This window comes from Anopheles ziemanni, chromosome X (assembly GCF_943734765.1).
Source record: "Anopheles ziemanni chromosome X, idAnoZiCoDA_A2_x.2, whole genome shotgun sequence".
Lineage (NCBI taxonomy): Eukaryota > Metazoa > Arthropoda > Insecta > Diptera > Culicidae > Anopheles > Anopheles ziemanni.
Window position 1 is genome coordinate 18,738,503 of NC_080707.1, and position 13,079 is coordinate 18,751,581.

A 13,079-nucleotide genomic window follows, 5' to 3' on the forward strand; every position below is an offset into this window, starting at 1 on the left:
TTATTGTTTGGTTAGTGAGGATTGAACACTTATCGTTATACATACCATACGATGCGCAGACCGGTTGATCCATCGGCGATGTTGGAAAGTGTCTTGTTGATTGTCTGTTTTATTTTACGTAACGATGGATACATTTTCTCAAAATTGCACTCGCGCGAAATAAGGTGCGTAATATAAAATCATGAGACTAGAGGTTGGAGTTGAAAAATTCGAAGAAGTTTGTGCAGTTTAATAATGTGTTTGATTTTTCTATTGTGCAGTTTTTTTAGATTTTAACACTCAATTGACGGTGACTGCAGCATGTTTTGGTCAGAAAGCACACGCCAATAAAGTGTTAAGTGTGAAAGTATTCATGCTACGACATCCACTGGGACAATCAATGTGAAACCCACCGAAACAACTGAAAACCGGCTCAGGACATTCCATCGTCACTGTGTATCTTTTCAAATTCCACCAGCATTGACAAATCACGGTAATTATTGAAATCATGTTACAAAGATATAACTTTATATTTGTGCCATTTATAAGACAAATACTGTGTATCATTTATTTTTAGAAGGAGCTTTCAAACGCAACCTTCACAACCATTAATATCATACCAGCATCTAAGCCATCGATTTCTGGCAAGTGAATCAGAGAACAACTCTTCTTTCATTAGTTGCATGAGTTTTGTCGTCTGCAAGGCTTGCGGTATTACTTTACATTGACTTTGGTCCCATTTTCTCTTTCCCAGTGTTTCGTTTCGCCAGCCCACCAGCAGTCGCTTCATGATGCTAAGATCGATAAGATGCAAACGATCCGCTACCACGACATCCTAGACTATGTAAAAAAAATAAATCTTAAAGAGGTGTAATCGTTCTTTGGTGTCCTGGATAGGCGCCTTGCCTGAATCCTCCATCAGTTCGTTGTGTCCCAGAAAATACAATGGTGCGAGCAACGCTGCCGTAGTGACCTACGACAGTACATTTCTGGCAACTCCTATAATCAACATGTCCTACTACACCTGTGAAAATTAAATGAAAGAACAATTAAATACATGTAAAATTGTCTGCTGATAAGTTTTGTAGTCAACCTGTTATGAATGCTCTTGCTGGAGCGTCTGCAATAATAGCCCTTAGATTCCCGTTGATGTTTACTCCACATTCCATTAATAAATAGCGTTGAAACCCCATTTCATCCACATAAGCTCCATCTCGATCTTCAACTAGAATTTCTGCTTCCACGGGTATATTGTCAGCTACAGCTTCAATATTTGCTGTAGATTGCTGCGTTTTGAACATTTTTCAGACATTGTCAGATCGACGATAGAAAACAGCATTCTTTCGCAAATGTTTTAATTCGGTTTTAAGCACATTTTCAAGGGATTTCTTGTACAAAATAGACACCAAGTTTTTACAACATACTGGACGAGCGGTTATTTTAAAATGTAAACAATTCCTCAACGGGCTGTTGCTAACACACACACAAGTCTATGCTGTTGGCAATATAACGCGAGAGAAAAGGACGGAACGATAGAGCAGACAGCATTTGGATTGTCATTAGGAAGTGAGGGGTATGTCAAATGGTGACGGAGTGGTTGCGGGGTAGCTCTCCCGTCGTGGAGGGGTTTTTTTGTATGGAACTTTCATGGGTTCGGGTCGAAACGTCAATTTGGCGCTCCTTGGGGAGTGGAAACAACGCGGTTCAATTCCGCGTAACAGCTCGAGACATGAGAATGTGTAGAAGGAATAGAAGAAAATAAGAGGGAGGGCCCCGAACGGGGCCTCCATTTTTCGTTTTTGTCGTGGCAACTTCGGTTTTTATCTTCGGCTCGAGCTGGATATAATCTGAATATACAGGCGAGAATCCAGTTTTTACCCAGCGGCGTTTTACAAGGCGCAGTGATTCTAGGGTCAGTCCCAAGAATATGCGCGATGGCGGCAATACTTGGACGACTTCCACCATTCCCGTGCCGGTCGAAGCCAACCTGCCACCAGCGAGCGGCACGACGCGATGGCGGCTCCGGCAGCGGAAAATGGTGGGCCGACGAGCACCGCGAGGGAACCGTCACACTGCACACGTGAGCTGAACGCGACACAGAAGGCGGCCAGGAGAATCACGGATGATCTCCCAACGTTTTCGGGGGACATCACGCAATGGCCGATGTTTATTTCGAACTTCGAAACGTCCACAGAGGTTTGTGGATTTTCGGACGTCGAAAATATTTTCCGGCTCCAAAAGGCCCTCAAAGGACCGGCGTATGAGGCGGTGGAGCAGCTCCTTTTCTACCCGGAAGGCCTGCACGAGGCGATGAGCGTGCTGCGCGAGGAGTTTGGTCGGACGGACCTTATCATTGAGGCGCCCATCGACAAGGTGCGAAGGATGCCGGGACCACGGGTGGAGCGTCTAGAGACCGTCGCGGCGTACGGGAAAGCGGTGCGGAATATGTGCGCAACCATTCGCATTTCCGGTTTACGGGACTATGAATGTAACGTCGCATTGCTTAAGGAGCTAACGGAAAAGCTCCCCCCTACGCTACGGCTTCAGTGGGCGCAAACAAAAGAGTTCCTGCCGGAAGTGTCACTAACGGAGTATGGTAAGTGGATTGCGGGAGTTGCGAGGGCCGTGAGCGGCGAAATTTCCACTATTACCAGCAGCAGGACGCCGGACCGCCCGAGGACGGATACAGCACCCCTGCGCAGTAACCTGAACCGCGGGCAACAACAACAGCAGCGACAATCATGGCTGAACTACCACACCGCGGAAACCAAGAAGGATGGCCGCTGCGTAGCGTGCAGTGGAGGGTGCCAGTCCTTGGTACACTGCAACTGTTTCCTCGACCTTACCCCGCGGCAACGTACATCACTGGTGAAGGAGGCAAAACTTTGTCAAAGATGCTTACGTTACCACAACTATCCATGTCGCGTGCGGGACACTTGTGGCGAGAACGGATGTCGCGGAATGCATCACCGGCTACTCCACTACAACAACAGTGGCAGTAACACGCACCATCCGGAGCCGGAGCGAAACGAGGATTCAGCTGTTTACGGCCAAACGAGCATCACTAATGTTAACACTGGAACGAACATTGAGATCGCGCACACTACCACAACAGTAAACGGATCGGGACGCGCACTCGAACACTGCAATACGCGCATGAACGGTCACGACGCTCTCTTCAGATACGTGCCCGTCGTATTGTATGGAGTTGATGGCCGAAAGGTCAACACATTTGCGTTCTTCGATGATGGGGCATCATCGACCTTGGTTGAACGCTCCTTGATCGACGAGCTGGGGCTTGTTGGGGAGTCGCATCCAGTTAACCTGCAATGGACGGGGAATACGGTGAAACGGGAGATGGACTCTATTCGGGTGAAATTAAGGATTTCGGGAAAGGAACCCTCGGCAACGATCTTTGAGCTCCCGAAGGTACACACTGTGAGAAGTCTTGCACTCCGTGAGCAATCCGTATGCGTAGAAGAGCTTGCGAGGCGGTTCAAACATCTAAAGGACATACCAGCGTCCTAGGACCGAGCAGTCCCACGGATCCTGATCGGGGTTGATAATTGCTATTTAGGCACGGCACTCATCACAAAAGACGGAGGATTTGGTGAGCCAGTTGCGGAAAGGTCCCGGTTGGGTTGGACGGTATACGGACCTATTCATTCGAGTCCCACTAGCGCTCCGCACAACTTGTGCAACATCGTTTGCTGTGAAGAAAAAGGAAATTTTAACGAGGTCATGAAGGAATACGCCAGATTTACTACCGTAAGTACTCCTTACCATGGTGGTTCGATTTCAGAGGTGCCACAATTGCCCGACCACAGTACAAAAATGGAAATCGAACACGAAAGCACAAGGGCGCGTTCATTGCAGCACCCACGAGGACGACATAAACACGCACGGCAGCGCAGTGGACGAGTTGTGCGATTCTGCTACCGTTCCGGTCCCACGGCCCGGTGTGGCGTTTTCCGATTTAAAACAGTGCCGGGAGCTGTCGGTACGATCGGAGGCGACAGCGTCTCATCGGATGAATCCACGGCGTCAACCAGCGAACGAAGGGCTGGCGAAAAACAATATCCTGGACTACTTACGCACCACATCAAACCATATGCTTTCAGGAAGTGCAGACGGGAGCAAACCGACCTCCGTTGTTGATAAGCCAAGACCTACAAAGAAGGAAGATGAAATGGTTGCTGCTGATGGTTACTTACCCCGGGGCAGCTGGCAGAGAGACGTCAAGACCATCGTGGCCAAGTATGCCACTGCAGTAGGCGTCTACAAGTCGACCGCCACGAAATTGCCGTTCTAGAAGTCGTACCACATGGTTTTCTGGATGCCAGCCGACAGCAGGACGGACTGAGAGAGTGACAACACTTTGTTTTGTCACTGGCCGGGGGAATGTTGCGGCTAGAATGAGACCACAACACCGTCGCTGTCAGCTGCACCAGCAGTCAATGTGACAGCGGCCGAGGCCCATGCAGCAGCGATGGGGCTTGGGCCACGAAGGGTATAAAAGGGCTGCGCGAGCCACCATAAGGTCTCTTCGCGATAACGTTGGCGTGATAATTGGACCCCCATCGTTTGTGTATCCATGAATGCATGATACCGGATCGTAAATAGTAAGGTAAGTCGAAGTGAAAGTGTTTATCCGAAATGGATTTGCCCATTTCATATTGTGTTCTGTGATTCATATTGTGCTCTAGCTCGATATTACAGGTGTAGGATGGGTCGAGGATACCGCTTTTGGATGTATGCAGTAAGCTGTATGGTGGCCTCGGACTCTCATCCTTTTGCCTCTCTTTACCCCGCGTAGAAAGCGGTGTGACCATTCCCATCGGCACAATCTTCTCCAATGCTCCGTCACCAGCAATATCTTCAACCATCGTAGTATCTTTGACCAGTGTGGAGGGGGGTGTTGTGCGGTTAGTAGTCAACGCATCCTCCAAAGGAACTTCATTTTCTTCATTATGCCCCGGAAGTAAACCGTTCGTTGCGGTTGTCTCATCTTCACATGGCGAAACAACACATTTTTCACCGGACACTTCAAAGGCCTTTTTCGGAGTACCTTTGTCTCCACTTTTCTTGTCCTCCATCTAATCGTGCGTTGGTTCTGGGGAAGAGTAGTAACCACTTTCTTTGGTTGAGTCGGCACCTTGTTCCAACTCTTCTAGCCGTTCCTGTAACATCGAAAACCACAGTCCTATCATCCACTGTATCGTACAATATTCCTTGTAATTCGCTTAAATGTGTCGATACTTAAGATTGCGGCAATGTTTTCTGGTATTTCTTCAGATGAATCAGAGCGTTTAAGATGTTGCGTTACCTCAGGAGTTGCCGTTCGCTTTAACGAAAACTTGTGACCGACCCTTCGCTGCTGGCGCTTCCGGAAGTAGTCTGGAACTGTGGTACGGTAGGCACAATCAGAGGGAATGACTCGGAAAAGCCGTTGCCTCTTTTGGTGTACCAAACGCCGATTTCGCTGATGCTGCTGAACACCAAGTTTGTCACTATCTACTACGGGTTGTTGCCTGTGCATTAAGCGACAAATCCGCAACCGTGATGGTGGTGTTTGGGCACCACCGCAACTGGTTCCGTACCTCGTAGATCTTCTTTTGTCGGTGGTGAGATATATTTCTCGCAATCAACCGGGGCACGATCAGCCAGCAACATCCGCCGCAGCTGCAAAGACTACGTCTTTTTGGGTGCCCTCCCAATATGTTCGAGTGAACCATAGAAAAATCTGCAATCCCTATGTTATGGAGTGGAAAGCTTGAAGTTATTCACGTTTAAGAAAGAACTAAACTATAGAACCTACACTCGATAACACGCGTTGAGAACAGGCACTAGCAGTTGCTATTGAAACCTAACCTCACCAAACGGGGATGAATGAGGAGGATTACGATTCCAAGATGGCGGCATTGTTCGAAAACGCAAGTTTTGATGCGATCATCCTATTGCTAGTAGCGCCGTCGCTCTGAATTGAAAAAAAAACGAACAGTTTTTAGAATACTCTATTGCCGGAACACTTTATGAGGAAAAGTTAATTTAAAAGATGAATAAGTTTTACTAAATAATTTTCATCAACGACAAATTTTTACCGAAATTATTTTAAGTAGCTCAAATAGAATCATATTAAAGGATTCTTTTCAAATAATGAGATGATATTCATCCTGATAATATCAACGGTCGATAACATTTACATTTTCGCAACCATGACACAAGCAAAATGGTAATTACTGTCGCGGGTTACTGCGATCGAATTAATCTGTATGATACCGAATTACTAATCACCTTATTTTGCGGTCCCTCAGATCAAAATGAAAATTTTTCCAACAACCATGAACTGTCACGAAGTTTTTCATTTTCTAAATATTTGCCGCTTTGTATTCCTTTCGACCGTTCTTACATGACATAATAGAACTGTAGAAAGCCAAAAGCAAAAGTAATAAAAACCTGAGATGATACCATTCCGCATGTACGGTTGGCAATAGAGCCTAGGGAAAAGCAAATTAATAATAAGATGGCCGACTGTCAAATACCTCAAAAGCGTATCCCCAGTCTTAACAGCTGCTGCTTAGCTTACAATCGTACTTTTTCTCCATGCTTAGAAATGGCCAGCAAACCAACAGAAAGACAAAACAAAGAAAACGAGCAGCAAAAGGAATAGAAAACTGTAGATTTGTTTTACGTCCACTGCATCGCATGGTTAGTGCAGGCAAAGAATAGTAAATGTGTCTACTATCAGATTACAATCACGTTACAGTGTGGTAATGTCGTATCGTAGCGCTCGGTTCAGTTTTTATGTTCCCATGCACCATTCATATTCAACCCGTTAAATGAAACCACCGAACACCGACCCACACGGAACATACCAACGCCCACACTTGCCCACACGCTGATCGTGTCCCTCCTCAACACACTAACCATGCCTTCACCTCCTCAAGGGTTTGCAGCATGAAACAACGCACGGCGACAACATCTCGTCAACGTTCCTCCAGCAACAATCGCCTCGATACACCACCGCCGTCGGTGAGAGGGAGGAAATCCTGACCATCAAATTCCCTCAGACGGTGCGCAAATGATTTTGCTGCTGTTTTCACAAATGAAAATATCCCGACAGACAAGCGAAACCAGCGAAACAACACCACACCAAAAGGATGACAGCGACGGACGCGCTTGGGTCGATTCGAGCGGAAGAGTACGTCAGAATCCTACGTTCAACAACAAATGGGCCAAACGTTTGACAATTCGAAGGAAGGTAAATGGTAAGAGAATGCGGAAGGGCGGCTTCCATGGGACGACGGGTACCCAAATGGTGTGATGTCGGCAAGGTTTAATAAGAAATATGTTTGCTCCGGCAATGAAAGCAAACTTCGACGCACTTCCTTGTACCGTCAAACAGCGTTGTAAAGTAAAGTATGTAAACTTTGTCTAAACTCACATATACAACTCAGTTTTCTTCTTTCACCCGTTATTTGTTACTAGTTAAGTACAAAAACGTCCACTTTGAGCTGCACTTAGCAACTCCAACAAATTGGACATCCTTCCGCTTTCACGAGCTGCGGCCAACTGAAGTCGTAAAACATCAGATACTGTGTTGCATTCCTTTCGTTCAGTCGCCATCTTGTTTTTTTCGATCAACATTGCTGACTTAACGATCACGAAAGTGAACAATCGCTGCGCAATAATAAAATCTTATGAAATAGTCCTTTTACTGATAACACCCCTTCGGTTCCAATAAATTGGTGGTAGGGCATTGTAATACTGTCTGTGAAACTCACAATGAACTATCTATGAACACACAAAATAACATTGATCACAACTGAACGAAAAGGCTAACTTTACGCGTTAACACGTAACTGAACGAAAGGCGAAAATGTTAGGTTAGGTATTTCCGGTTCATAGCCGCACACAAGCAAGGATTTACGTCGCTCAAGATGGCAGCCATGAACACACCCGGTTCCCTCTGTTTATCCAAAATGCCGATTCTATTTCATCGCGGTTAAGATAAAACTAATTCTTTCCAAAGCTTACGATCCGATCTTCTCATCTAACTAATTATCCCAGACAAACAGTATCAACACTTCTAAAAGTTTCCCAATATGACAAACCATTTCGGCGACCCTATTACCTTCTTTATACTGGATCATTCTAGTCCAACTATTCACCACATGCCACGGTAGGCATTCCGAGTTTTACGTGTTCTATCATCTTCCGTGCCATTAAACCATTCTTTAAAATGGCGGCACTCCAACAGCACAGAGTGGCTCGATTACCTCAATATAGACCACCCGAGAATCGAAGGTGCGACCATTGCACGATGTCCGGGATCTGAAGAAGTTCAACGCGCTACGATAAACTCATATTAACACTTTCGGTATCCAAAATTACTCAAAACAGATAACCAATGCGAATTGGTTCCGTTCACCCGCTGTGTAGTTAATTACACACGAATATGCAACGCGCCGACGGACGCTGGAGTTGAATTATTGGTTTTCATCGGTCGCAGTACAACGATTTGGCGATCTGTCAAATGACGGTTCACTATTCTAGAAAAAATACGAAAAGATGATTGAGGAAGAAGGCCGCATGCTATTGTATGGGTGGTGTGTGTGTGTGTGTGTATGAGAAATGTACATGAGGGGACAAATAGAAACTAAAAGTTGGGGGGATTATTGCAGATTCTATTGGTCTATTGGATTGCTGTTCATCAGTGTTTGTTTCTAGATGCATGCTCCGCTAGAAACAACCAGTTGAAGGTTTATTTTTGTCTTAAAAAATGCATCGAACTTGACAGTACACCGTGGTATGTTCGATACAATTTCAAACCGGTTTGGAAAGAGCACGATAGTTTGAAAATCAACGGAGTAGCAATATTACAAATCACAGCAATATTACAAATCTATAATAATGTGTCGTGTACTCGATGATCGACCGATCGATATATTTCGTCCGTTCTCCTAGACGGTTCAGTTCGAAGAGACCGTTCTTCCTGATATCTAGTGACAGGTGCTGACGGAGAGTAGATGACATATGTATACTCGGGTCACACCTGACACTACCCGTTATACCAGCTATAACTTCTCCGGGGGGTGAAAGTCGGTCGTCCTCGTCCGAAGAAGTGCGGAGTTATACATTTTTTCGTAATTCGTTATAATAGTTCTTTTTTTTCTTAATATTAGCCCTAAATTAAGCTGATCTAAACAAATTAAAGGTGCATTCACAATTATCTTTTTTACATAGGTTCACTTTTAAATTTGTATGGATACCATAATTTGAAATAGTTAATGAATGATTAAATGAAAAATTAAACGAGATGTCTTATATAATGAAAAAGAAGGTGGTCAAAAATATATAGCACGATGTCATTTGATTTAGGCCTTGTGTCTTATCACACCTTTTCCGTTTTCGAACGGTTTTTCTTTTACGCGCTTTGGCACAATTTTCTTTGCTGGCGGCTGCATTTTTGTTCTTATTTTAGGTAATCCAAAAAGTTTCTGGCACTCGCTAAATATTGGTGAAGCCCGCTTTACAATATTTTCTGCCATCCGTCTATTTGATTTAATTGCCTTTGGCATGTTATTTTTTGCCTTAAAGAACAAAATCTCTGGTGTTCTATAGTCGGTGTTGCTTAATAATTCTGTAGTTGGAAGATTTGTATTGTTATGCTTGGTCTACACGAAGCGCAAAGCAACCTTTGCAAACGGTAAAATGCTGTGAGTTAGCGGTAAAATGCTGTCAGATGGGCAGTCAACTGTCAGAATGTGCGCAAATTTGTTTTTCGGTCGGCGAGTGAAAAATAGCTTTGCAAAAATTTGCGCAGTTGTCGGTTCATTCGAAAGAGAGAAGGTACGTTGGTTAATGATATCATATTATTTGTTTTTAAACGAGTTTTTTATTACAAATGTATTAAAAATTTAGCAAAACAATGGAGAAACAGAAAAAAACAAAGGAGAAGCTGGTAAGTTGCGGTGAAAATTAATTGAAATGTGTGTTGAACTATGTTGTCCATACTCCAGGATTTGAATCGCGTACGTTGTGATGTTGACTTGGAATTATTGATGGAATTCGTAGGTCACGAAGAATAAGTGCTACTTCATCCGTTTGTGTTGATGAAATTTGGAAGCGAGCGTGAATAATTGATAGTCTGTCCGTTTGTGGTGCTCGCGAATTCAAAACATGGTTACCCCGTTAACACGTTAAGCGCATGCCGGCGTCGGTAAGCTCGGACCGACGAAGTAGGTTTGGTAGGTCGGCGTTTCTTTGTTTTGCTTTGTTCCTTATCGTCGAAACATGATTGAACGTGAAAGCACTTCTCGCTAACCGTTGATGGTTTGCTACGAGTCGCCGGCCCAACGGAAAGCAGTGCAATTTGTGCATAGCCGTTAACGTGCTAACATGTTCAATCATGTATCGTCGGTCCGAGCGGACAGACGCCGGCATACGGTTAAGAACGCTGTCGGTTCCACGAGACCGACGTAGCGCTTAACGTGCCAACAAAAAATATATCAATGCAAGTTTCAAAGCTAGCTTAAAAAGACAACATATTTGACAACAACACATTAAACCAACCCTGTGGGTAAAACTGATGATCGTTAACAATTTCATATATTGTAGGACGTCGAACTAACCTTTAACATCATAGACGAAATTAAAAAAAGGAATTTTTTGTGGGACAAAAGATGCAAAGAATATAAAAATTCGAACAAACAAAACGATGCATGGGCGGAGATAGCAGCAAAGGCGGGATTACCTATTCCAGAAACAAAAAAAAAATGGAAAACTCTTCTTAGCTGCTACCGAGTGTACAAAGCGAAGGTGAAGAAAAGCCTACAGACTGGATCAGGTAAAATTTAAGGAATAGTAGTAATGAATTCTTTTTTTCATGTAATAAATTGTTTCATTATAATTTCTTTTCCTAGGCGTGAAGGAAGTATACAAACCAAATTGGTTTGCATACGATGCGATGCGGTTTGTTTCGGAGTGCACGGATGTAGTGGAAACCTCGGACACAGTAAGTATTTCATACCTTTTTTATTTTACATCGTACCATTTAAGTATAGGTAATTTGCCATGTGATTTCTTATAACTAAAAGGTGATCCGATGTTCTGCTTGAAACAGCCTGCAGGCTTTGTAAAGGTGATTCTTGCCTCATGTTACGTTGTGCCATGTTTCGGTGTGTTTCAGTTCTTCGTGGCATCCGCTTCCTCAAAAAGTTGTGGAAATACACTGCTGTAAGCACCACTTTTTGAGCCACTTCGGGTGCAAGTTGCATAGGGCCTTTCACAACTCGAAAGCGATTGGCAAAAATCCCAAATGCGTCTTCCACTGGCATTCGAGCTCGTGATTAGCGGTAATTAAAATTTCTTTCAATCGCTCCGAGGGTGTTGTATGCTCCCCCATAAGGTCGAATACAATATTCGGTAAAGGCGAATGCCTTGTCACCCAGGATAAAATATGGTACTCTTATTGCATACGGCTCTTGCAGCACTTCAGGTTCTGGAACATTCAGTTGTTTTGTTTCCAGCATCGTATACAAACGGGTGTTTTTAAAAATTCCACCGTCTGAAACTCCACCCTGGCCACCAACATTGACATACAGAAAATTGTAGTCCGCATCAACTAGAGCAAGCATAACGATGCTGTGAAAGCCTTTGTAATTAAAATATTGCGATCCGCTATGCTTCGGAGCTTTTATATGGATGTGTTTCCCATCAATCGCTCCGATGGCGTGAGGAAAATTCCATCGCTCCTCAAATCGTTGCGAAACATCCAACCACTCCTCCTTGGTTGACGGTAGCTGAAAATATATGGGATAAAAAAGTTATAAATAGCCTAAGTAATGCAGTTTATGAAAAGATAGACCTAAACCAATATTTTTTATTTTCAGCTCGGGCTAGCTGGAAACATACTGAGGAACACCGAACCTGTGACTTCGAATTCATCTGATGCCTTAAGTCCTTTGGAAATGCTTCTACCTGCTTCTCCTATTCCCGGACCACCCAACCCCAATCCTACTTCTCCTTATCCTGATCACAACCTTTCAACTCCGCCCTCTTGCTCATCTCCGCTATGTTATTCTAACTTTCCTGACGTAACCATTGCCCAATCCAATTCCCCAATACCTGACGAGTCAAATTCCTTTCAAGGTATTTCGCATACTACTACTCCACTTCCCAATCCATCTATCCCAACCTCCAGTACAAGACGTCAGAGACAACGGGCACAGGACAACGAAATCACAGCTTCACTTCAAGCATTATTGGACTTAACTAGTGAACACATGCAGCGAACGTCTTCAATAATCGGTGGGAATGTTGCTCGCTGGATCGAGCGATTTGATCCCACAGAACAAGACTTGGCAATCGGCTTGTTGTATCAAGCCATGCACAACATTGCATCGGATATTGCCGAGCGAAGAACAAACACCGAGAGACACGGGACATAGCGAAGTGAATCACTATTTTAAATTCCTTATTTTTAGCTATAGTTAGGTTGATGGATTAATAACTAATGAATAAAGTAAAAAATAAATGAATTCTAAACATTAAATTGTCCTTGCTACGTTACCTTTATATAATCGTGCAATGCCTCCATAATTGCATCGCAAACTTCCGGTACCACCTTGCTGATCGACGATTTTGAAACCTGTAAATGCAAATATATGATAAAACACTCCGTCCAAATAACAATACAAAGTTATATTACCCGAAACAAATACTGCAGACTAGTGTACGTTTCTCCTGCTGCTAAAAACCGTAGCGTTATAAGCAATCTTTCCCGAGGGGTTATGGCCGATCGCATGTTCGTGTCCATCCGTTGGATATGATGTTTCACCAAGGATTCTAAACAATAGAAATCCTCCCATCGCATGCGCAAAAAGTTTAAGATGGTATCATCCATCTTCTCCGCCAAAATGTTGTCAAGAAGACGATTGCCGTCTTCTTCACGGCGAAAAAATACGGGTCGCATCCACCACCTACGCCGATTTCTCCGACGATTTCTTTCTCTAAGCTGATTTGTCAAGTTTGTGATGTTCGTTACCCATCGCGGATCCGTTAGCACAACTTCCATAGCTAAAAATGATTGAATTTAT

General features: G+C 44.1%; 1 protein-coding gene across 1 annotated transcript; it reads right to left on the reverse strand.

Moving 5' to 3' along the window:
- Positions 1 to 3,846: 3,846 nt before the first annotated feature.
- LOC131291231 (putative nuclease HARBI1) lies at positions 3,847 to 12,799 on the reverse strand. The gene is made up of 4 exons (XM_058320417.1): positions 12,692 to 12,799; positions 12,554 to 12,631; positions 11,584 to 11,783; positions 3,847 to 3,973 (listed from the first exon to the last, which is right to left on the reverse strand). Exons 1-4 carry the CDS (start codon positions 12,797 to 12,799, stop codon positions 3,847 to 3,849), a joined length of 513 nt encoding a protein of 170 aa, XP_058176400.1.
- Between the last annotated feature and the right edge of the window lie 280 nt (positions 12,800 to 13,079).

Coding starts and splice junctions, on each gene's coding strand:
- LOC131291231 (XM_058320417.1), bottom strand. CDS start 12,799: ATGGACACGAACATGCGATCGGCCATAACCCCTCGGGAAAGATTGCTT. Junction 12,632..12,691: donor GTCTGCAGTATTTGTTTCGG/GTAATATAACTT, acceptor TTGCATTTACAG/GTTTCAAAATCGTCGATCAG. Junction 11,784..12,553: donor CATTGCACGATTATATAAAG/GTAACGTAGCAA, acceptor ATATATTTTCAG/CTACCGTCAACCAAGGAGGA.